Consider the following 26,759-nt stretch of genomic DNA (forward strand, 5'->3'; position numbering starts at 1 on the left):
TCAAACAATTGAAGACTACTTGCAATTGTCTGATTCATAAGATTAGGAAGAAAAGGGGCCTTGGAAAATTCAGTCAGTTTATCTAGCTGATATTGTGAATCTGATGGTAGTAACATATAAACTTTACAGTGGAATACATTTTAAAGAAACAATACAAGATTCTTCTCACTACCATCTGGATGACAAATTGCAAAATGAGTAAAGTGGGCATGCAGGAACTTGTCCTTCAATATATATTTCTGTTTTGATTTACACAATAGCCTTTTCTAAATAATTTATGGCATGATAAATTTATTGCACAGTTCAAGCTAACTGCAAATAAGAATTGCCAAATAATTAGATTTTAGTGCAATGCTTATAAATTATCCACTGATTTGTCCAGACTTGTTTGTCAGCTCTGTTGTGCTTTAGGTCATCTTTGACATTTTGGTGTTTGTGTTTTAATTGCTGATTTACACTTTGACAGATGACTCTTGATGCCTGACATCCAGGACTGTGATGTCTAAAGGGATTCAAGGCAATTAGAAGAGAAGTGCTCATCTTGGAAATGATGTTATACTTTATCCTTTTCTTTTAGAATTCAGTTAAGAGGGATACGGTACAGAATGTGTTGTTTTACAATATCATAACAGATGCAGGATTAAGTTTAAATGAGGATTTCACAACATACAGTGATAAGTAAAACATTGGGTTGATAAACAACATATTTGCAAAGCATTACACTGCTGACATTATTAATTACATTTTGAATAAATTTTGTTTTGTTAAAAAATGATTTTATAGTAAGAAACTTTTAAGCTAAAAGTGACAGTTAGAAATGGCATTAAGAGACCTTTTTCTTACCGAAAATGTTTATACCTGATCTTTTGTATAATAGAAGGGCACATAATTATTACATTCAAAGTCAAATACTCTGCATCAGAGTTAAATAAATATTATTTATATCTCTGCATTCCTTGTACAATAAAAACCTAAACTGGCTCACATGGTGAGTTGCCACGACCAGCACTTGGTGTTACAAAGTGTTGGAAGACAAATTTTGTTTCCCTCTCCCCATACTCTATGAAGCTCTAACTTTAGCTGCAATGCTGTGGGAATATGCAAATTGGAGGCTAAATACTTACTTGTGCCAAAAAAGACAAAATTAAAATCAGAGTTGTCTTTGTGGCTATTGTTTTACAATTCATTCTGGTCTATTCGAGGCATAAGCAGAAATTTTGAGGTTAAATATCCCACTCAAATTTCATGTGGAGAAATCTTGAGAAACCAAAGGGGAATTGATAAGTTAGCCAAGTAATTTTTCAGCAACTTTAGGAAAATACCCGAGTACCTTTGTATTCATGTTTCAAAAGAAATGCTGAAGATATAGTTAATCAACTGTGGAATCCATCATTAAATCAGCTTTTCAGGGGATACTGGACTCAAATGGCCTTTGAAATGGCATAGCTTTGCAAATGCTACCTTGCTTATGGTATGTTGTAAACTACAAGGTGCTGGCATGCTGATTGTCACTTGTGATATTTGAATGCGAACACAAACCGCACATTGTGTGCATTTTTAAAGATTTTTTATGCAACAAATGGAAATTAAACCCATGCTAGATTAATTAACCATGTTCACGAATCTGGTCTACTAAAATTTCTAGATTCCCCTTGTGTATGCTTCTTTTCAATTTCAATTTTAATAACTTCAATACCCAATCACACAGTCATACAGCATGGAAACAGACCCTTCGGTCCAACCAGTCTATGCCGAACGTAATCCCAAAATAAACTAGTCCCATATTCCTGTAAACCTTTTCTATTCATGTACTTATCCAAGTGTCTTTTAAATGTTGTAACTGTGCCCACAACCATCACCTCCTCAGGAAGTTCATTCTACATACAAACAACCCTTGGTGTAAAAAAATTTGTCCCTGTCTTTTATAAATCCCTCTCCTCTCACCTTAAACGTACGTCCCCTAGTCTTGAAATCCCCCATCCTAGTGAAAGGACACCTACCATTCACCTTATCTATACCCACCTCATGATTTTATAAATCTATATAAGATCACCTCCAAACCTCCTACGCTCCAGTGAAAAACATTCCAGTCCATCCTGCCTTTCTTCATAACTCAAACCTTCCATACCCAGCAAAATCCTTGCAAATCTCTTCTGAAAGCTTGAAGTATCTTTTCTACAACAGGGCAACCAGAACTGGACACAATACTACAGAAGAGGCCTCACCAATGTCTTGCACAAACTCACCATGACTTCTCAACTCCTATACTCAAAATGACTGAACAATGAAGGCAAGTATGTTAAACACCTTTTAATCTACTCTAGATAATAAGGTGTAGAGCTGGATGAACACAGCAGGCCAAGCAGCATCAGAGGAGCAGGGAGGCTGACGTTTCGGGCCTAGACCCTTCTTCAGATATGGGGGAGGGGAAGGGGGTTCTGAAATAAATAGGGAGAGAGGGGGAGGTGGATAGAAGATGGATAGAGGATAAGATAGGTGGAGAGGAGACAGACCGGTCAAAGAGGCAGGGATGCAGCCAGTAAAGGTGAGTGTAGGTGGGGAGGAGATATCTGTCCTCCCTGGACTGACCTAGGTCAAGGGGGTGGGATGAGGTTCGTAGGTAGGAGATGGGGGTAGGGTTTGAGGTGGGAGGAGGGGATAGGTGGGAGGAAGGACAGGTAAGGGAGGCAGGGACGAGCTGGGCTGGTTTTGGGATGCGGTAGGGGGTAGGGGAGATTTTGAAGCTTGTGAAGTCCACATTGATGCCATTGGGCTGCAGGGTTCCCAAGCAGAATACGAGTTGCTGTTCCTGCAACCTTCGGGTAGCATCGTTGTGGCACTGCAGGAGGCCCAGGATGGACATGTCGTCTGCGGAATGGGAGGGGGAGTTGAAATGGTTCGCAACTGGGAGGCGCAGTTGTTTAGTGCGAACCGAGCGTAGGTGTTCTGCAAAGCGGTCCCCAAGCCTCCGCTTGGTTTCCCCCTGTCTAGATGTGACACAAACTTCAAAGAATTATGTACCTGAACCCTCAGGTCCCTCTGTTCTACAATTCTAGCAGTACTATGGGTATTATTAACTTTAGTGCTTATGGACTAGGAACATTGATTTGTCTATGTCAATTGACTATGTTCTCACTTGTAACCATAAAGGTGATATGATTGCTGTTTTTAGGTATGAAAAATGACCAAATTACATGCACAACAAGTTGTTTCACCTTGCTCAGCAAAGTAGAACCAAATGTTATGGCCTACATTGGAAAATAGACATTTTGAAAATTATTGGTTAAAGTAATATTTCAGCAAGGAAAATAATATTTCAGTCAGTCAGTCTCAAGCGGTAAATGGACTAACAACCCTCAGTTATATTTGATGTTACGGTTTGTCATTATTCAGGTCGCACAAGGCACCCTTTGCTAGACTTAACTGAGGTCAACTGTACAGTGGCTAAATAATATTTTATGAGGCACAACAATAATTATCCAATTTTGGAAAACTTGAATGAATACAAAATAAAGACAAGTGCAGTTTTGATCAATTGCCAATAGATGTCACTATTGCAATTAAATGTTAAAATGACATATTTACAAAAGACATTTACAATCAGACCATTGCTCCATCAAATAGATCTCTACTTGACTCCCAGAATGTATCACTGCAATGCTACGAATTGGACATGTAAATGAAAACAACTCCTGTATTCAGAAACAAAAGTAAAACAAGCTGGAGAAACTCAATAGAAATATTCAGAACTGGCGAAGGGTCACTGAATCCGAAACATTAACTTGGTTGTTCTCTCTACAGATGCTGTCAGATCTGCGGAGTTTCAGCACTGTCTGTTTCGTTTCAGCTTTCCAGCATCTGCAGTTCTATGTTTTATTCCTATATTCAGAATTCTGGATCAACATGACGACATTTTGGAACAAGATAATTATCATTTGGCTTATAAAGACACTAATAAATATAAATTGTTTGAATTTTTTTTTAACCAATCCATAGAAGAAAAGAATGAGTGGAAAAAATACCTGAGGTTTTATCAATTGTTTATCACAGGTTGCTTCAAAATCCAAAACTAAAAAATTGTGGTAGGTTTGTGGATGGAATGATTGTTTGGATGATGGCTGCTGTACCGAAGCCATGTTATTATCAATACACAGAGTAGGTGAATGAATATCTGAGTACCACTTGTTAGAAACCTGTTCTGCCCTTGTTCTCTCAGAAGACAGTAAAAATACTGAAGACCGTCCCAATCCAGAACCTCTGTACAAAATATGAAGAAAATTGGCACGTCTGATCCAAGGGATAAACTGCAGCATTGGGTTTCTGTAACAAATCAATAAAAAAAAAATCAGAGCATTAGGATACCATTATCTTGAAGATTTGTATAACTAATAATGATGGCAATATGACAAAATACAACAGACATTCAAAAGAAAAATTAATATATTCAATTGACAATTGTTCTGGCTTCTGGACCTTTACAAATCTTATTGATTACGTGCTAGATTACATCACAAAAATTTGTATGTCCACTTGAGTAACAACCTTTTTTTCAGGCAATGCGTTCCCTTCTTCTTCCTTTCTAACACCAAGCTAGGAGATTAACAAAAATATCCAAATGAAATACTTGACAAATATTACTCCTGGATTTACTAACCACACAAACATGAAGTTAAAAAGTACAGGAAATATTACTAAACTGGTAATCATCAGCATTAATATCAACTTCGTTGAATAAAATGAAGTGCAACACAATGCTTTTTGAACAAACATACAGGCAGTGATGTATTGTACAAAACATAAAATGCAGGCAGTTCAAGTTGCAACACTGTAGTATAGGAATAATACATAATTCTTTTTACACTAGTTTGTAAACTATCTTCAATCCTTAGCAAGGTCTTTTCTTATTTTTGTCTGTGCTATGCTGTCCTTTTTTTATTTGTTCACAGCATGAGAGCATTGCTGGCATTTATTGCCCATTTCTATCTAATAGCTCTGGACGTGGTGGTAAGCTGCCTTCTTGAATTCCTACTTTATGACCTGATCTTGCAGCCTCGGTATTCTTGATTAATGATAACTCCCAGTACGTTGATAGGGGGTTTCAGTAATGATAATGCTATTGAATGTCAAGATTGTGACAGTATCAGAACAGTTGTGAACTGCACTGAGCATTACAAACCTTCAGCAAACAGCTCCAGTTCTGGCATTATTTTAGAGGGAAGGCCATTGGTGAAGCAATTGAAGATGGTTGGGCCTAGTACATGACCCTGAGGAATGAGGGTTTTTGTGACACAATAGTAATGTCCCAACCTCGGGGTCAAGAGGCCCGGTTTCGAGTCTCACCTGCTATTGAGGTGCGTAATAATATCCCCTCCAAAGGGTCGCTGCCCTAGGCTCGACATGTATGCTCAAGCCATCAGGAAACAGGTGAGCGCCAGATTCATCAGCTATGCTCACAAGGTGATGCAAAACATCACCCAAGCATAACGCATGGCCATCCAGGCTCTCAAGACCAATCACAACATTGGCTGCCAGTTTGCAGCCATCGTCATACAGAATAGAACAGACTACTGAACAACCAGGAACACTACAGACAACTACCTGCCAATCCGACCAGAGAACATCCATGAACTCAACAGACTGATCAAAACTTTTGATCCAGTCCTTCAAAGTACCCTATGCACTCTCATCCCGTACACTTCTCACACTGGGGACATCTACTGCCTTCTGAAGATTCACAAAGCCAACACACCTGGACGTCCCACTGTATTGGACAATGGGACCCTGTGTGAAAACTTCTCTGGCTATGTCAAGGGCATCTTGAAACCCAGTGTACACTAAGAATCCCCAGCTTCTGTCACTACAGACTTTTTGCAGAAACTCAGCACCCACGGACTTGTCAAACCAGAAACGCTCCTTGTCACAACGGACATTTCAGCACTCTACATCAGCATCCCCCACAATGATGGCATTGCTGCAACAGCATCAGTACTCGATACCAACAACTGCCAATTTCCAGACACCATCCTGCAACTCATCGCTTCATCCTCAACCACAACATCTATACCTTTGACAATCGGTTCTTCATTCAGACACACAGAGCAGCCATGGGGGTCAAATTTGCACCCCAATATGCCAACATTTACATGAACAAGTTCGAATGAGACTTCTTTGCCACACAGGACCTCCAACCAATGCTATACACCAGATCTGTTGATGACATTTTCTCCCTTTGGTCTCATAGCGAGAGATCACTGAAACAGCTACATAGTAATATCAGCAAGTTTCATCCCACCACTAGACTTACCATGGAATACTCTTTAGAATCAGTCTCATTCTTGGACACATGCATCTCCATCAAGGACAGACACCTCAGTACCTCAATCTACCGCAAGCTCACAGACAACCTCACGATGCTGCATTTCTCTAGCTTTCACCCTAAACACATTAAAAAAAAGCCATCCCCTATAGACAAGCCCCACGCATACACAGGATCTACTCGGGTGAGGGGGATCGTGACGGACACCTGAAGGCGTTGAAGGATGCCCTCATAAGAACAGGACATGATTCTCAACTCATCAATTGCCAATACAGTTGTGCCACAGCGAAAAACATAATGACCTCCTCGGACGACAGACACGAGATACGACTGATCGGGTACCCTTTGTCATCCAGTACTTCCCCAGAGTGGAGAAACTACGCCATGTTCTTCAAAGCCTTCAACACAATGAGTACGTCATCACGATCTTCCCTACACCTTCACTTCTCGCCTTCAAACAATCAAACCTTAAACAGACCATTGTTTGCAGCAAACTACCCAGCCTTCAGGACAGCAGCGACCACAACACCACCCAACCCTGCCATGGCAACCTCTGGAAGACATGTCTGATCATTGACATGGATACTACCATGACATGTGGGAACACCACCCACCATGTACATGGCAGATACTCATGTAACTCGGCCAATGTTGTCTATCTAACACAATGCAGGCAAGGATGCCCCAAGGCATGGTATATTGGTGAGACCTTGCAAACACTACCACAACATATGAATGGACACTGCACAACGATCATCAGACAAGGGTACTCCCTCCCAGTTGGGGATCACTTCAGGGGTCAAGGACATTCAGCCATTGATCTTCAGGTAAGAGTCCCCCAAGGTGGACTTCGAGATACACAACAACACAAAATCACTGAGCAGAGGCTGACAGCCAAGTTCCATATCCCTAAGGACAGACTCAATCAGGATCTTGGGTTCATGTCACACTGCAGGTGATCTCACCACACTATATACTCCCATACACACACAAACACAAATTATTTCATCCAAGATGTTTGTGTGGCTGCAGATACATTCTGTTTTCCTCAAAAAGAAACTGACCCCAGTTTAAAACAGATAAATTCTAAACAAAACCTCTCCCCTAAAATGCGTTGTCTAACCAGAAATGTCATCTCGTATATATATTGATAAAACCTGTAATTATCTTGGGACAATGACTTGAAGGGAATCTGGATTTTGCCTTCTAATCAGTAGTCTCCTTCCTAACTGATTAAAGACTTAACAAGAGGCAGCCAGTTTTAGGGTTGTTACCTTTCTGCTTATAAATTCTGTGTCTTATACCCTCTCTCTCACAATATGCCTGAGGAAGGAGCTGAGCTTCAAAAGCTTGCATTTTCAAATAAACCTGTCGTCCAACACCAGCATCTCCACATGTAATATCTCTGAAGAGGTTGACTGGAAAGTATCTACCGAGGAACTCTTGCAATGATCACCAATGAGATGATTGAACTTCAAAAAAAAATCACAACATCTTAATTTGTGATAGCCATGACTCCAACCAGCAGAAAGATTTCCTGCAATTCCCACTGACTCCAAGTTTGCTAGGGCTCCTTGATGCCACACTTGCTCAAATGTTGCCTTAATATCATGGGCAGTCACTCTCAGCTCACCTGTGCAGTTCAGTTCTTTCTTCCATGCTTCACTCCAGGTTGTAATGAGGTCAGGCGTTGAGTGGTCTTGGCAGAACCCCAAACTAGGAATTGGTGATAGCACAATTGATGATACTTTCCATCGCCCGAGTTATGATGAAGCATAAACTGATGAGCGATAAATCAGCTAGGTCTATTTGTTCTGCTTTTCGTGTACAGAACATGGCTGGGCAATTCTCCTCATTGTTGGGTAGATGCCAGTGTTATAGCTGTGCTGGAACAGTTTGGCTATGGGCACGGCTAGTTCTGGAGCAACTGAGTAGCTTGCTAGTCAATTTCAGATGACAGTTAAGAGTCAATCACATTGCTGTGAGTCATTGCATTATATGACCATACTAGATCATCTAAGGATCACGGATTTCCTTTCTTAAAAGGATATTCGTTACCTAGATGGGGTGTTTTCTTAAAACTTGACAATGGTTACTTGGTCGCCATTAAACAGGACATTTTTAATTCCAGATTGTTTTGTTTATTAAACTCATGCTTCACCTTCTGCCATGGTGGGATTCTAACCCAGTCCCCAGAATAGTAGCCTGGGGCTCTGGTTACTAGACCTGTGATATTACAATAGGCTGCCATCTCCCCCTTTCCTGTTTCACTCATGTATTTTTTTTTATTTCTTGTAGATTCCTCCCCATTATTTCATCCCCACCTTCCTATTTACATACTTCATGGTATATGAACTTTGTAATCCTACAGAAGACAAAAAAAGGAAAGAAAATTGAACTAATTTGTTTCCTGAATATCATCTCCCATAATTTTAATCAGTTGAAAGCTCGCTGCCAAAAATAATAAATAGTGCCAGAAACAGCAATTATTTTCAGCAACTTTTTCAGAATTAGATGATACAGTTCCAAATACAGCCGTTATATAGTTCATAGGGTTGTTTTTTAATTCACAGTTTTCCTGTCGACAGGCAAGGGTTAATCTTGTGGAAACACAAACACTAATCCACAGGAAACAACTGTTAATAAAAACATCTGATCAGTTGAAGATCCTTTATGTTCTGTAGGTAACGTTCTAGATTTGTCCCTCACCCCTTAAGAGGCATTTTTGCATGGAACACTGGCAGCAGTATGGTGACAGGAAGGAACTATACTGATGGAACAGGATCCACTTGAATGGAAATGGAACTGGTGTACCACAGTGAAGAGTAAATTTGGACGGGGCAGAGGATTTAAAATATTATGATGAGGATGGGGTGATAGAGAGGAATCTACAAGAAATGAAACAAACTTAAATATGAATGAAAAGGGAAAGTCTAGCAAAGGACAAACAAAAGTAAGGATAAGAGTGTTATGGAAAGATGTTTAAAAGGAAGATTGCAAAGAACTATCACTAAAATTGAGTCTGAACTGACCAACAATGTATTGCTCATAATAAAGCAGCAAAAGTGGAAGCAATAGCACTTTATGAGGAACTGGATATTGTGGAAATTAGTAAAACATGACTACAGAAAATTTAGAAGTGGGCAATGAACACATCAGGATAGAACATAACAGAGAAAGATAGGAGGGGAGAAAAGTGGAGGTGAAGTAGTTACGTTCAATAGAGATAACATAATGGAATTAGAAAAAGTGTTGTAGCCTTCGGTAAGATTGAAATGGAATCCATTTAGACAAAGATACAAACTGGTATAGCCAACAGGCCACCTAATAATTGGGAAATGCAGAAAGATGTACGTAAAATATGCAAATTATGGAAATAAGTAAAACAAAATCACGGGGATTTCGACCATCCCAGAAGTCATTAATCAGAATGATGTACGCAGAGAGAATATGCATTCCATTTGCTTATTGTTATTCTTTATTTGTTCTTGGGATACGAATGCCCCTGGTATGACCAACATTTCTTGCCCATTCCTAACTGCCTTTGAGCAGGTGATGGTGAGCCTTTGAGCCTTGTTAGTTAATTTCGGAGGGCAATTAAGAGTCAACCACATGGCTCTGTAGTCACTATAGGTCTGACCAGGAAGGCATTTCTTCCACTGAAGAACATTAGCGCTCTTTTTCAAATGACAATCGGTAGTTTAATTTTTTTTTGCGTTTGTGGGACATGGGTGTCGTTGACCGGGCTAACATTGAATGCCCATCCGTAATTGTCATGTGAACCAACTGGTTTACTACAGCCATTTCAAAGGGCAGTTAAGAGTCAACCATATTGCTGTGTCCCCTACTATTTGACATCTCCACCCTGGTAAAATGACTCCAATTATCCATCTTATCTTTGGCACTCATAATTTTATATACTTCTTTCAAGTTGCCCCTCATCTTCTGATGCTCTAGCGAATACAAGTTTGTCCAACCTCTAATACATTCCAATCTAGGCAACATCCTGGTGACCCTCTTTTGCACCTTCTCCAAAGCTTCCACATCCTTCCTATATTGTGGCAACTAGAACTACACACATTACTCCAAATGTGGCCTCCTAAAGTTTCATAAAGCTGCAACATGACTTGCCAACATTTATACTCAATGCTCCAATTGATGAAGGCAAGTGTGCTGTATGCCTTCTTTACCACCTTATTCACTTCTGTTGCCACTTTCAGGGAGCTATAGACTTGCACCTCAAGATACCTCTGTATATCAATGCTTCTAATTGTCCTGCCATCTACTCTTGCATTTGACCTCCCAAAATGTATCAATTCACACTTGTCTGGATTAAACTCCATCTGCTACTTCTGCGCCCAGCTTTCCAACGGATCTCTATCCTGCTGTATCCTTTGACAACCTTCTTCACTATCCACAACTCCAATAATTTTCATGTCATCTGCAAAATTACTAATCAGACTACCTACATTTTCATCCAAATCATTTGTATACATTACAAATCAATAGAGGTTCCCATACTGATCCTTGTGGAACACCACTGGTCACAGATCTCCAGTCAGAAATACACTCCTCCGGAACTACTCTGTCTTCTATAACCAAGCCATTTTTGTATCCAACTTACCAACTCACCATGGATCTCAGGTGACTTAATCATCTGAACCAGCCCACCACGAGGCAATGAGGGAACGTCTAGGCAATAATTACCATAACCCAAGTTATTTATTTCAACTATTATCTTAAAGACCAAGTGTGACAAAGACCAGGGTAATAGATTGAAGAAGTGCCAATATTAAACTGAAGTCGGAGAAACAAAGTGGACAAAATTATTGGCAGATAATGATGATGTGGAAGTGGGAATCGTTCTAAAAAAGTCTTAAAAGAACCTAGAAAATATATTCTGCTCAAAACAATCTATTCTTCAATGAAATATCATGAAAGAGCAATGACCCAAACAAAAATCTGAATGGAAAAAGGGGCATGTATTAACTATGTACGAGGTTGTTGACTTGTTCACCGAGCTGGCTTGTTTTCGTTTAGACGTTTCGTAACCGTGCTCGGTAACATCATCAGTGAGGCCTACAATGAAGCGATGTTGTTCTCCTCCGCTTGGAATTTATACTGTCTGGTCTGTTATGGTGAGTAGTGTCATTTCCAATTTTGTTCTGTATGGGTTTGTATATGGGGTCTAATTCTATATGTTTGTCGATTGCATTATGAGTTGAGAGCCATGCTTCGAGAAATTCCTGTGTATGTCTATGTTTGGCTTGAGATACTATGGTTACATTGTCCCAGTTAAACTGATGGCCTTCATTGTCAGAGTGTACTGATATTAAGGAAAGGTTGTTGTGTCGTTTTGCTGCTGCATGATATTCGTGTATTCTGATGGCTAGTTTCTTTCCAATGTGATGTTTGTAGCAGTTGTTGCATGGTATTTTGTAAATTACTTTGGTTCTGCATGTTGTGGGAATGGAGTCTTTAATCCTTGTGAGTGTTCGTCGTAGAGTGGCTGTGGGTTTGTGTGCTACCATGATTCATAGCGGTTGTAGGAGTCCTGTTGTCAATTCTGATCTATTCTTAATGTAGGGCAGCGTGGCCAGTGTGTTAGGGCGTATTGTGTGCACTTGTTTTCTATTTAGTAGGCACCTGTAAGATATTCCATAAACACATAATTAAGAGGTTTATAAGATTGTTATGGTTTGGGACTGTGTCTTTCATTTTAGGTAAAATGAAGGGGTTCATGCGACCTGTTCTTATGTCTGCCTTTTTTTTATTCATTCACATGACACGGGCTTGGCCATCCCTCTTTGCCCTACAAAAGATGGTGCTGCGTTGCCTTATTTAACAACTGCAGTCCAATTGGTTTAGATAGTGCTGCTGTTTGAGTGCAGATTCCAGGATTCTGACCAGTGGCAGTGAAGCAACCACCAATACCTTCCCAAGTGAAGGTGGTGAGTGGCTCAGAAGGGGATTCATTGGTGATGGCATTTCTTCATATCCACTGCCCTTTCCTTCTAGATGATAATAGCTGTGGGTTTGGAAGGTGCTGTCGTAGGAACCCTGGTGAATTTCTCCAGTGCATCTTACAGATGGTACACACTGTTGGGAGCATTATTGTAGATGTGTGCCAATTAAGTGGGCTGTATTGTCCTGGATGGTGTCAGGCTTCTTGAGTTGATGGAGCAGCACTCATTCAGACAAGTAGCAATATTCCAAAACACTCTTGACTTGTGCCTCATAGATAGTAGACTGGGAGTTACTCACTGTAGTATTCCTTGCCTCTGACTTGTTCTTGCAGCCACTGTACATATATGGCGAGTTCAGTTTGACTTTTATAGGAATGCAGGAACAGGAGTCAGTCAATCAGACGCTTGAGCCTGTTCTACCATTTAATTAGATTGAGGCTCATCTTCAGACTAACTCCACATATGTGCCTTTGGCCCTTATCCTTTTGCTTAACAAAACATTTATCCATTTCAGATTTATAATTAACAACTGATCCTGCATCATTTGTGGAAAAGAGTTCAAAACATCTTCCATTCTTTGTGTGTAGAAGTTCTTCTTAACACCTTTCCTGAATGGTCTGGCTCTAATTCTCAAACTATGATCCCTTGTTCTAGAATCTCCAACCAGTGAAAATAGTTTGTCTTTATCTATGCTGTTAGTATCTTGAAAACTTCGATCACATTACTCATTAATCTTCTAAATTCAAGAGAAAACAGGCTAACTTGTATAATCGCTCCTCATAGCCTCTGAAGTCCAGGTTTCATTCTTGTACTCTTTCCAAGGCTAATATATCCTTCCTAAGGCCTGGTGCCTAGATTTGCTTGCTCTACTTAAAAAAGAGTCTAAGTAGAGTTTTGTATAACTGTAGCATAATTTATGCATCCTTGCACCCTTGTACTATAGATTTAATGGTTAGTACTCCATGGGTTTTCTTGATTATTTTCTGCACTTGTGACATTTTAAAGATCTATGTAACTGAAACACCAACTTTCTTTGGACATCCACTGTACTTAACTTCATACTACGTAGAAAGTACCGGGATCTATTCTTTCTTGGTCCAAAATGGATAACCTCATACTTTTTTTATACTGAACTTCATCTGCCACACAGTTTTGCCCATTCCCTGAGTTTATTAAATCACTTTGTAATTTTATGCTGTCACCCACACCGTCTACATTGCTGCCTAACTTTGTGTCATCAGCAAATTTGGATATATAACTTTCTACGTCATTAATAAATAGTGAATTGAGGCCCTAACACACATCCTTGAGACTCCACAGGTCACTCCTGCCAATGAGTACCTACCCATCATCCTTACTTTCTGTCACCTACCGTTCAACCAATATCCCAGCCACATCAGTAATTTGGCTCCAATTCCATGAGCTTCTACTTCAGTTGACAATCTCTCACATGGGACTTTATCAAATGCCTTCTGTCAGTCCATATAAAAAACATTCATTGATATTCTTTTTGGTCAATTGTAACCCCAAGGACATTGATTTAAGTAGGATTCGGCAATGGTAATGCCATTGAATGTCAAGGGGTCACAGTGCGATTGTCTCTTGCTGGATAGTCAATGCCTGGCATTTGTGGACCATGAATGTTAAATTGCCACTTGTCAGCCCAAACCTGGATTCTGCACAGGTCTTATTGTATTTGGACCATGGACTGCTTCAGTGCCTGAGGAGTCATAAGTCACGCTGAACACTGCACAATCATCAATGAACATCTCAACTTCTGACATTACGATGGTGGGAAGTCATTGATGAAACAGCTGAAGATTATTGGGCAAAGATTCTACACGTGGAACTGATGGTTTCAGGTGGTGCGTTGATAGTATCCCTTCCTATGAGCCAGGGGATTTGGGTTCAAGTCCCAGGGATGGGTTTTAAAATCTGTGAACAGGCTGCTTTTTGAGAAAATATCTACCTGTGGAGCTCCTGTAAAGATGCCCTGATGCTGTGAAGACTATATTATAACAACCTCCTTTTGCGCCAAGCAGCAACAGTTTCCCCCAGATTCCCATTGACTATTTTTGATAAGGCTCCTTAATGCCACATTCAGTTATATGCAGTCTTCATGTCAAAGGCAGTGATGATGCTCACCTCAACTCTTGGGTTCAACTCTCTTGTCCATGTTTGCAGCAAAGCTTCAATGAAGTCATGAGTTGAGTGGCTCTTTCAGAATCCAACTAGGTGTAAGTGTGCAGATTAACGCTAAGCAAGTGATGCTTGGCAGCACTGTTGGCGATCCCTTCCATCACTTCACTAATGTTTGAGAATAGACTGAGAATAGGTGGTAATTTTCCAAATTGGGTTTGTCCTGCTTTTTGCATACAGGACATAGCTGGGCAATTTTCCACATTATCATGTGGATGCCTCGTTATAGCCATACTGGAACAGCCTGACTGGGGCGTAGCACAATCTGGAAGGGAGGTCTTCAGTATTATGGCAAGAATGTTACCAGGGCTCGTAGCCTTTGCAGTGTCCAGTACCTTTTTTTCATATCCAATGGAATGAATCAAATTGACTGAAAACTGGTATCAGTGATGGTGGGGACCTCCAGAGGTGGCCAAAATAGATCAGCCATTTGCTACTTCTGGCTGAAGATGGCTGCAAATGTTTCCAACTCATCCAGAGGTTATAGGCATAGCTAAGCAGTTGTGCAAATTCCTACCCAAACCGGCACACATCAAGTACTACAGAAATTTCTGAAATAGGACCAGGCTCGGTACCAGAGTCACCAAGCAGTCTTCAGTAACCAAGAGCCTGCTCCTGTCTGCACAAACCCAGATCTGCCCACCAGTGTTGCAGCCAACGCATCTTCCACTGGCTTAGGGAGTGTTTTGTTCCAGATCCAACATTGTGGTTCCCAACAACCAGTTTACTCTGCCTCTAGGACCATGCCTGCTCGAAAGCAGCACTACAAAGTCATCAGAAAAGAGATCCCGACAGTCACCTGGGCCTGTGTAAAGTTCTTGGAGTACTTTCTCAGTCTCAAATTCACAATCCAGACAGATCACAAGCCAATGGCGATCCTCCTTACCAAAAAGTAGCTGGTGAAGATAAAAGCCAAATCCAATGATTACAACATGTCTTGTGTAATTTGCAGCCCCCATAGAATACATTCAAGAAAATTGCAGACCACGGCTTTTGTCCTGAATCGTTGAAAAACCCTGGGCAGACGTAGCACGGGTTCATGAAGGGCAGGTCACGTTCAAGTAATTTACTAGAATTCTATGAAGACATTACAAGAGTGGTGGACAACTGGGACCCAGTAGGTATGGTGTATCTAGATTTCCAAAAGGCATTCAACAAGGTGCAGCACAACAGGCTACTGCATAAGATAATGGTGCATGGCATTACAGTCAACGTATTAGCATGGATAGAGGATTGGTCAAATAGGAAGCAAGTGGGGATAAAGGAGTGCTTTTCTGGTCGGCAATCAGTGACTAGTGGTGTGCCTCAGGGATCAGTGTTGGGACGCAATTGTTTACAATTTGCATAGATAATTTGGAGTTGGGGATGACATGTAGTGTGGCAAAGTTTGCGGCTGACACTAAGATGAGTGGTAGAGCAAAGTGTGCAGAGGATTCAGAGTGTTCAAAGAGGGATATAGATAGTTTAAGTCAGTGGGCAAAGGTCTGGCAGATAGAGTACAATGTTGATAAATGTGAAGTCATTCATTTTGGGAGGAATAACAGTAAAAAGCACTATTATTTGAATGATAAAAAAATTACAGCATGCTGCAGTGCAGAGAGACTTGGATGTCGTCGTGCATGAGTCGCAGAAGATAGGTTTGCAGATACAACAGGTAGTTGAGAAGGCAAATGGAATATTGTCCTTCATTGCTAGAGGAATTGAATTTAAAAGCAGGAAGGTTATGTTACAGCTGTATAGGGGGCTGATGAGGCCACACCTGGAGTAGCGTACGGTTTTGGTCTCCTTACTTGAGAAGGGATATAGTGGCAGTGGACGGGGTGCAAAGGAGATTCACTCGGTTGATTCCGGAGTCGAAAGGGTTGCCTTATGAGTAGAGACCAAGTAGACTGGGATTATATTCATTGGAATCTAGAAGAACGAGGGGGGATCTCAAAGAAACATATAAAATTATGAAGCGAATAGATAAGATAGAAGCAGGGAGGATGTTTCCACTGGCGGGTGAAACTAGAATAAGAGGGCATAGCCTCAAAATTAGGGGGACCAGATTTACGACTAAATTGAGGAGGATCCTCTTCACCTAAATGGTTGTGAATCTGTGGAATTCCCTGCCCAGTGAAGTAGTTGAGGCTTCCTCATGGAATGTTTTTAAATCTAGGATGGATAATTTTTTGAACAGTAAAGGAATTAAGGGTTATGGTGAGAAGGTGGGTAAGTGGAGCTGAGGCCACAAAAAGATCAGCCATGATCTTAGTGAATGGCTGAGCAGGCTCGAAGGGCCAGATGGCCTACTCCTGCTCCTGGTTCTTATGTTCTTATGTTCTAACCCTAGACCGAGTGATTTCCACTTTGTCGAGGACTTGGATGTTTTATGTTTCTTTGTTGACCAAGTTTCTTTCAGCCACCGCTCAGAAAATGGAAGAAATTTGTACAGCTCAGAACAGTAATGCAAATGTACACAGGTATGGCAATACTGCATCACTGATTGGCCTGCAGACATTCCCATTAACTTCATTCTGTACCAAGATCTCAGCTAATTCCATCAACATAGTTTTCTGCTCTCTAAACAACCAAATAATTACCGCGGGTCCTGAGGCTAGATATTCTCCAAAACTCACACAACAGACAACTGGGCAATATCAAGCTTGCAACTCCATCTGGTGGCCTAGTATATCAAAAGGTCAACTAGGCCCATAAAACTCTGGGTACGGCTGAAGCAGTTGCAGCAATCTTCAGTTAGAAGTACCAAATGGATGATCTATCTTGGCCACCTCCGGAGGTCCCCACCATCACCGATCCCAGTCTTCAGCCAAATTGATCCATTCCATTTGATATGAAAAAAGGCTATTGAAGATACTGGATACTACAAAAGCTATGGGCCCTGACAACATTTTTGCAACAGTAGTAAAGGCCTCTCTTCCAGAGCGTGCTGAAGACAATGGTGTCCAATTGTGCAACATGCGCTATCCATAGGCAAGATGGCAAAGAACCCTCAATGAACTCATCATTCTCACCTCACCCATGAGAGGCTCAGGGTGGAAACACTGATCATCAAGGCTAAATCTTTTTTATCATCATTCACTACAACTCCCAATGGCTTGAGGTCAAGTGAAAACTCAGCTCCACATCAACCACGGTAATCGCTATACTTAAAAAGAGATTTTCAACACACATAGCCTCCCAGATACGGTCATTTTCAATAATGGCCTACAATTTGCTGATGACTGCTTCAAACGCTTTGCTAAATTGTACAGTCCTTTGAAGCTCCTAAAACTCAGGTGGTTAAATACTCAGATCCCAAGTCTCCTGCATTCTCAACAACCAGGTATCGCAAAGGCCGATTTGGATAAGGTCAAGGAGGAGGATCACTATTGTACAAAAGAGGCTGTTACTTTAAACCACTGCCATAAGGTACAGAACTGCCAGTATTTTGACCCAGGAGTTAATCTGGGATCTGGGACTAGAACCAAATCCAACCAAGCATTGAATCCTTTGGTTCATCCTCACCCTTACTTATTCAATACTGACCAGGACATTGACAGAAACAACAAATCATCAATAGTGCTAACCTTTCCAGGCCTGGTTAACAGCACAAATGCAAGGGAAGAAGGCACAATCACCTTAGTGGACAGTTCACATCCTCCTTCACAGAATGTCCAGAATTAACATCTTTCAAAAGAAACAAGGTTGCAGAGGGGCAGATTAATTAAACCAGTAAAGAATTTTTCTCACTGACTCAGAAGCCCTGACAATAACTTTGTGGTTAGTGGGGAGTGGTGATGGGGTGCATTATGAACAGTTATGCTAATTGCTGAAGTGGTGATGTCAGATGTTGACAAATCAAACGTAACTGAAACTTGAGGGAAGAAAGTTCTAATAGAGTCCTGCTAAAGTCTGCATATGTAAAATGAATATTCTATAAAAGTTCATTATTTTGCATACAAACTCAGAGCATGAACAGGCCTTTGATCCTGCTCCACCCTTCAATTAGATGTTGGCTGAGCAAATTCCATTTTCCCAGCCATCTCTGAAAACATCTGATCCCCTTGCCTAATACAAATTTAGAAATACTCAATGACCACATCTCTAAAGGTTTTTGAGGCTGAATTCCAAACGTACACAACCCTCAGGGAAAAAAAAGGTCTCCTCATCTGTAATACAAGGGCTCAGTCGTCATAAACTAACCTATTAGGAGAAACATCTTTTCAATACACTTGCCAAAACTGATCAGAATCTTGTATACTTTAACCAATTCTTCCCAAAACCTGCACAAAAAAGCCCATTTTGTTTAACCTTTCCTCATAAGGCAACTTGCTTATTCCAGGTAACAATCTCGTAAACGTGCTCTGAATTATCTACTATGTTTTAGATCCTTCCTTAAAAAAAGACCAAAACTGCACATAGTATTCAAGATGTAATCTTTCCTACACCCTACAGAACTGGAAACAGAATATCAATTCCTCTTGTAATAAAGGTTAGCATCATTTTAGCTTTCTTATTTACTTGCTACACCCGCATGCTAATTTTTTGTGACTCATATACCAGAACACCTAGATCTCTCTGCACCTCAGAATTCTGCAGGATTTCTCTGTTTACGTAACACTTTTTCTTTAGTCTTCGTAACTGTGTGAACTACTTCAGATTTCCCCACATTACATTCCGCTGGAAGATTTTTGCCAACTCATGGACCATATCCCATCTAGTTAGGTCTGCAATCTTGTTCTATCCTTTGCTCAACATTCTTTCCTATCTGGACAAAACATTGACTGCCCCTTTCCTCCAGATGCTGCCTGGCATGCTGTGCTCTTCCAGCCTCCTGTTTGTCGACCTTGGATTCCAGCATCTGCAGTTTTTTTTTCTCTCTAATTCTTTCCTATTCTGTTTTGTGACATCTGTAAATTTAGCTACAATGCATTTGCTCCCCTCATCTAAGTCATTGATTTAAACTGTAAAAAGTTGAAGCCCCACAAGAGATTCTTATGGGACCCCAGTTGTCACATCCTATCAATCAGGAAAAGACCTATTTAAACATATTTTCTGTTTTCTGCCAGCCAGCCAATTTTCTATTGATGCTAGTTTGCTAATCCCCACACCATGAGCTACTATTTTCCATAGCAACATTTGATGTGGCATGCTGTCAAATGCCCTCTAGAAATTTAAGCACAGTACATCAATGGGCTCTCCTTAATCCACACCTTAAAGGAACTCCAGAAAACTGGTTAATCGTGGCTAATCATGATTTCCCTTTCACAAAATCATTCTAACTCTTCACAAGTGCCTTCAGTTTTTCTAAGTCTGCAGTTATAGGCTCCTTAACAGATGTCAGGCTAACTGATCTATAACTTCTGATTTTCTGTCTTCCACTGTTCTTCAGATGGTCTGACAGAACCATTCCAGAATGTAGCAAATTTTGAAAAAATTCTAATTCATCCACAAATTTTGTTAGCCACCTTTTTTAAAAAAGATCTGAGGATGAAGTCTAATAGGACCCAGATATTTATCGTACCACAGCTCCATTAATTTGTTCAGTATCACTTCCCTAGTAATAGTAATTTCACCAATTTCCTCTCTTTCTCCAGCTCCTGATGTATAGTTACATTACTTGCTGTTTTTAATACATGAAATGTTTGCAAGCCATTTTCACATTTATAAGTAGGTCTCTCTCATACTCATTTCTTTTTCTTGCTTAATCTTTTAGTCCTTCTCTGTCATTCTTTACATTCTGACCAATCATCTGTCCCGCCACTCACCTTTGTACAGTTGTTTTTTTTTTAAAACTTAAACATGTTACACTTTTTAAAGCTGTTTTCCCCAATTTCCTTAGTTAACCACGATGGTGGGTCCTCCCTTTACATTTTTTCTTTGTAGTAGGAATATACTTACTCTGAAATATCCTTTAAACATTTGCCTCTGCTTCGTGATTGATCTATCTCCTAGTCTAGTATCCCAGTTCATTTCGGCTATCTCAGTTTTTATGCTTGTACAAGACCGTAGTGAGACCACACCTGGAGTATTGTGTGCACTTTCAGTCCCCTTATCCTGAGGAAGGATGTTCTGGCTATGGAGGAAGTGCAGCAAAGATTGATTGCTGGGATAGTAGGTCTGACTTATGGAGAGAGACTGGATTGATTAAGACAATATTCACTAGAGCTTAGAAGAATGAGGGGTGATCTCATAGAAATCTATAAACGGGATAATGCTTGAAGGATGTTGCTGATGACTGGGAAGTACAGAACCAGGGTTACAGCCTTAGGATATGAGGTAGTTTATTTAGGACTGAGAGGAGGGAAAATTTCTTCACCCAGCCAGTGGAAACTGAGGAATTGTCTGTCACAAAGTGGTCTGAGGCCAAAACATTGAATGGTTTCAAGAAGACATTAGATATAGTTCCTAGGGCCAAAGGAATCAAAGGAAATGGGAAGAAAGTGGGAACAGAGTACTGAGTTAGAAGATAAAACATAATTATATTGAATGGCAGACCAGACTCAAAGGCCTACTCCTGCTTCTATTTTCTATATTTCTATCTCTCTATGCTCATTGTTGTCATTACCCAACTATAAAATACTAATAAAAACCAAAAGAACTGCGGATGCTGTAAATCAGAAACAAAATCAAAAATTGCTGGAAAAAAATCAGCAGGTCTGGCAGCATCTGTGGAGATAAACCAGCGTTAATGTTTCGGGTTGATTGAGGAAGGATCACTGGACCTGAAACGTTAACTCTGATGTCTCTCCACAGATGTTGCCAGACTTGCTGAGCTTTTCCAGCAATTTTTGTTTCAGTTTATAAAATACTAGTATTAAACCCATTCTTCTCCCTTTCAAATTCATTCATAATGTGAACTCTGGTACGAAAAGCACCTTTGCATTAAGATCATTAATTAATCCTGCTCTCTGGTTGGTTCCAGAGTATGCTGTTCTAAGAAACTACATCAAAAGCTTATAACAAACTCCTCATCCAGACTATCATTGTCAATCCATTTTTACTGTTTGTAATCTTAGAAAACCTTCTTCACTGTCCGCTATACCACCAATTTTGGGGTCATCCACAAACTTACTATCCATGCCTTCTATATTCTCATCTATATCATTTATATAAATGACAAACAAAAAATGGACCCAGCCCCGATTCCTGTGGAACACACAACCCTCAATTACCACCCTCTACCTCCTCCTGTTAAGCCAAATTTTGTATCCAATTAGCAAGGTTACCGTGAATCCCATGTAATCTAACTTTACTAATTAGTCTACCATGTGGAACCTTGTTGAAGATTTACTAAAGTCCAAGTAAACAATATCTACCACTCTGCTCTCATCAATCTTCTTGGTTACTTCCTCAAAAAAAAAACTCCATCAAGGATGAGGAGAAACTTGTTCAGAATCCCTCAATGCATGGAGACACAGACCAAAGAATGGCATGCACCAAAGGAGGCCATCCCGTACTCTTGTTTCTGACCACAAGCCAGCCGTTGTCAAATGTGGACTGATTCGTCATTCAAATGGGAAGATCTAGGAATTGGTAAATAAAAATTCCGAAAATTAACTGAACTATTGGCATTTTCTGGCCACAATTGCAAGTCATTAACAATTATAGAATCACCAAACAAATGTACATATTTTGTGGAAAAGATTAATCTTAGTGATCATTTCATGTAAACAGCAGCAACTGATAAATTATTTATTGATCTGTTGAAACAAAATATCAGATAGATGTGAATGTGCTGCAATAAGCTATTTATTACTTTGCTGACAAAAAACATTGTTTTCGACACAAAATAGATCCAACATGAATATTATTCTTTTGTGCCAAAGTTTCTTATCCAAGCAGAAACTTTAGAAGAGTTCTTGGTTTTCCATTCAAAAAACATAATTATATGTGCAGAAGTTGTTTCTTCTTGTGGGACAGTCTAGGTCTAGAGGGCACAACCACAGAGACAGAGGTCACCCAGTTAAGCCAGAGATGAGAAACTTCTTCTCTCAGATGGTAACAAATCTGTGAAATTCTTTACCACAAAGGGCCGCTGTGGCAGAGTCATTAAGTTTATTCAAGGTTATGATAGACATATTTTTAATCAGTAAGAGAATCAAGAGTTATGGGAAAAAAGACAGGAAAGTGGAGTTGAAGATTATCAAATGAGCCATTATCTCATTAAATTGTAGAGTAGACTCGAAGAACTGAATGGTTTAATTCTATTCCTACATCTTATGGTCTTGTAAGGAAATAGTAGGCCACATGACCAAATGCTTAAAAAAAAGAGAGGGTTCAAAGTGTATTTTAAAGGATGATAATGAAGGAAAGGGGCCGGAGGGGTGCGGGGAAGGGAGAAAAATTCAGAGATTAAATGGCCAACAATTGTGGAACATTTAAAATCAGGGATACTTAAGTGGCCTGAGTTGGAGAAACTCAGATACATAGATAGGGAATGGTGAGACAAAGTGAAAATGAATGTGGCATGAATGCTACTTGAAGTTCACTTCAGGTCAATTATACTGAGGTTGTGAAAAGTTTGCTTCTGCATCAGACTGCAAAAGGGACAGAGTCTGCAGCGAGGAAACAAAGTTTATTGCAGACACTGTTATATCCCAGTTGATGTTACTAATGGACAAATCAGTCCCAGAATGAAATCCAGCTTGACAGATCATGTTCTGTTCTTTTCTATAATTTAACATGGCAGTCTTTCACTGAAACATAAATATGCCAGGCTGCTAAGTTGGTCTTAACAAAAAAAAAAGTCCATTACACAAAAGAAAGAAACAACAAATAAAACAAGATATCTATGCATAACACAATTTGAAAAATTTCACACACCCACCAAAACAAAGTCTTATCTATTCCCTGACACCATCACTTTACAATTAATGAAAATCCAGAGAAACTGTCCTACCCAATCAAATCTGTAGATTGTATTTACCCGCTTTTTCCTCCATTCGGGTCATGTAAGCTATGAAGCCTTTTCCTTGAATATTCACACAGAGACCTTAGACTTCTTAAGCTTTGAATAACCAATGCGGATTTCTAACTGCACAATTCTGGTCTGGAGATTTTCATAAGTTGAAACCATTACACTGAAGTAACTTAACTGGTTCCCTTAATTGGTATAAATCCTCTTTTTGAGGATAAATTATTCTTGCTTCCAATTTCAGTCAGGTCCCTTTTTAACTGACCGAAACTTTTATATCTCTGGGTTTCCTTAGCTAAGGTTAATCCTGAATTAATCTATCAATGTTTGTTCTCTCCTGTTATAGATTCCTACAATATAAAGGAAACTTCCATTAACACTCCAGGAGGCACACACTGATTTAAAATCATGGTTCCAGAAAGAGACTGTCTTTTTTTTCTAATTAAACTCCTTCATAAAAATAGATCAACACCCACTTGCCACTAGTTTAAAATCTAAACTCTTAAAAAGAATAAGATCAACATGCATCAACCATATACCTTTCACCACAACACCACTGAAAACAATGGCATTTTGTTCCCAATATTTAATTAGAGCAAATTCTATTTATCCATACTGCAATGGTTCCCAAAAGTGGTTCACATGCCGCGGCGATATAACTTATGCCTCTGGGGGATAATTTTCATTATACAATGGCTGATTTTCAGAGATGAGAAATTTATTCTGACTTCGAAGGATTCCCAACACAAGTGTCTCTGGTACTCATACTCCTGCGCTGCCACTCACCTTCTGGCTGCTCCTCTAATCACAGGTTGTTTCTGTCCCATGTTTGCTACTAATGGGCACACTAGTGAGATGCAGCAGCTGACTATTACAAGCAAATACAGAAGGGAAACAAGAACGAGCAACAAGCAGCAGGAAAGTTAGTGATAACACATGAGCCAAGGCACCAATGTGGCAGTTGGAAGGGACGTGTTGATCAATACAAGTGAGCCATCAACCTAATAGAGCTATCTTACAAAGAAGTGAATGAAGGTAGGGGCTTAGGAACTGAGTAAGTTGAGAGACACAATTATGAAAAGGGCTGTTGAGTGAATATGTTGGGGGATATGAAAGAGAGGATGTGAGCAAAAGGGGGAAAAGATGTGGCTAACACTAAATGCATTAGTGTTAATTTTCCACAATACTCTACTATCTGGAAAGGATTGGAAAATAGAAAATAAACCACTCCATTCAAGAAGGGAGGGAGGCAGAGAAAAGATGCTTGACATCTATTGTGAGGAAGGTGTTAAGGCACTTGATATAGTTGCACAACAAAGGTCATTGCATAAAATAGGAGCTCAAGATATAGTAGGTAAAGTAGTAGCATTTTGAGGAGATTGACTAGCTGGCTGAAAACCAGAGTTACATAAATGTGTCTTTTTCCAATTGGCAGAATGTGACAAGTGGGTCCCAAAGGGTCTGTGCCAGGGTCTCAACTTCCTACTATTTATATCAATGACATAGATGAGGGGAGAAAAAAAAAACACTGTAGCTGAACCTGCAGATATCACAAAGATAGGTAGGAAAGTATGTTGTGAAGAGGACAGAACAAAGTTGCAGATTGATATAGTTGAATATATGACTGGGTTGGTGTGAAGCTGTTCACTTTGGCAGAAAGAATTAAAAAAAACCAGAGTATGATTTAAAAAATGGAGAACAACTGCAAATTCTAAGGTGTACAGGGATCTACATGTTGTAGCTTAAGTGTCACAAAAAGTAACCATGTAAGTAAAGTAATCAAGGATCCTAACAGATACCATTATGAGAGGAACTGCACATAAAGATAAAGGTTGTTCTGTTTTATTACACAGGGAATTGGTTTGATCACATCATGAAAATGCATGCAGTTTTGATCTCCTTATTTAAGGAAGGATGGATTATACTTGGCATGCACAATCTTTCTTATGAGGAAAGGTTGACTGGCTGCGTTTGTTTTCACTATAGTTAAGAAAAGTTGAGACGATTTGATTGAAGTAGATAAGGTCCTGAAAGGTCCGAAAAGGATGTTCTCTTGTGGGTAATTCTAACAGTAGGGGGCACAGTTTGAATATTAGGGGACAGAGAAGAAATTATTTCTCTCATTGGGTTTTGTGACTTTGGAAACTTCTGCTTCAGAGGCAATGGAGGCAGACATTGAATATTTTAAGACCACAGATAACTGCTGTGGCAAGGGAATCAAAGATTATTGGGGTTGATGGGAACATGGAATTCAAAACATAAACAGATTGGCCACGAACTTACAGTATGGTGGAGCAAACTCAGGGGGCCAAGTGGCCTACTTCAGCTTAGAATTCAGGTGTTGTTACACTTCTGGGGCCTGTTAGTTTTAATTGGTTTAGAACAAAGAAACATGCAATTTGGTCCAATGGGTCAATGCAGACTTTTATGCTCCATCAAACCCTCCTGCTACCCATCTTCATCTAACCCAATCAGCATTTCTTTCCTTTCATATTCCTTTCCCCCTCATGTCCCCATCTACATGGCTTGCCTCAACAATTCCTTATTTCTGCATTTACTCCTGCAATTCACCTTCTGACTATATTCTTTGCAGAGATATTTCTGCTGAATTTCCTTTTGATTCGTTATATTTCTTCGGTTTGGGACTCACCTTGAAATTGGAATATTTTCTCTACACTCACCCTGTCAAATACTTTCATGATTTGAAAGGCCTCTATCAGGTCGCTCCTTCAGCGTTATCTTTTCTAAAGGGAAAAAAAAATCCAGCCTGAACAGCATTTCCTGATAGATATATCTTTTTGTTTCTAGTACCATCCTTATGAATTATTTTTGTACTATTACGTAGGTGCTTCTATTGCTGCTGTGTTTTGAAGACTTGTTCTCAAAATGTTGTGAACATTGCTTCATTTGGAAGACTGGAAGATGACTGGACTAGTGTTTTTTCTTAAAAAGGTGGTATCCGAAGGACATTTTTAAAAAGACTAACGGAAGAATCAAATAAACTAAGTTACTTCACTGTTCCTGGGTCAAAATCCTGGAATTCTCTCCCCAAGGGCTTTGCGGATTAACCTACTGCATGTTGACTGTAGTTGTTCAAGAAGGCAGCTCAACACCACCTTCTCAAGGGCAGCTAAGAATGGGCAATTAAATGCTTGCCAGCTCGTGGTGCCAACATGTCACGAGTGAATAAAACTAAACAGCCAGAGCCTCATACACTATGGAGTTGCTTCAACTTGTTTACTGAGGAGTCACATGTCTGGGTTTAAGGCTGTCAGAACATTTGGGCGTGAAGTTTGGAAAGGTCAGTTAGATGTGAGCTGACGAGGCTGTGCTACCCAACTCACCCTTCCTAATTTTTTTTTGGACAAAAAACTTCATT

General features: G+C 39.9%; 1 protein-coding gene across 6 annotated transcripts in view; it reads right to left on the bottom strand.

Moving 5' to 3' along the window:
- LOC109926683 (ERI1 exoribonuclease 3) overlaps nt 1-26,759 on the bottom strand; it is a 204,221-nt gene that overhangs the window by 167,428 nt on the left and 10,034 nt on the right. For 3 of the 6 annotated variants that reach the window (XM_048602398.1, XM_048602397.1, XM_048602402.1), the window contains exons 2-3: nt 4,543-4,590; nt 4,023-4,320 (exon numbers count right to left, since the gene is read on the bottom strand). In XM_048602398.1, the coding sequence (XP_048458355.1) occupies nt 4,023-4,320; nt 4,543-4,590 (346 nt within the window). Of the gene's footprint in view, nt 1-4,022; nt 4,321-4,542; nt 4,591-15,280; nt 15,301-26,061; nt 26,096-26,759 lie in introns of those variants that run through there. The other 3 variants (XM_048602400.1, XM_048602401.1, XM_048602399.1) reach the window with 3 other exon arrangements.

Source organism: Rhincodon typus, chromosome 10 (assembly GCF_021869965.1).
Source record: "Rhincodon typus isolate 14 chromosome 10, sRhiTyp1.1, whole genome shotgun sequence".
In the NCBI taxonomy this organism is placed as follows: Eukaryota; Metazoa; Chordata; class Chondrichthyes; order Orectolobiformes; family Rhincodontidae; genus Rhincodon; species Rhincodon typus.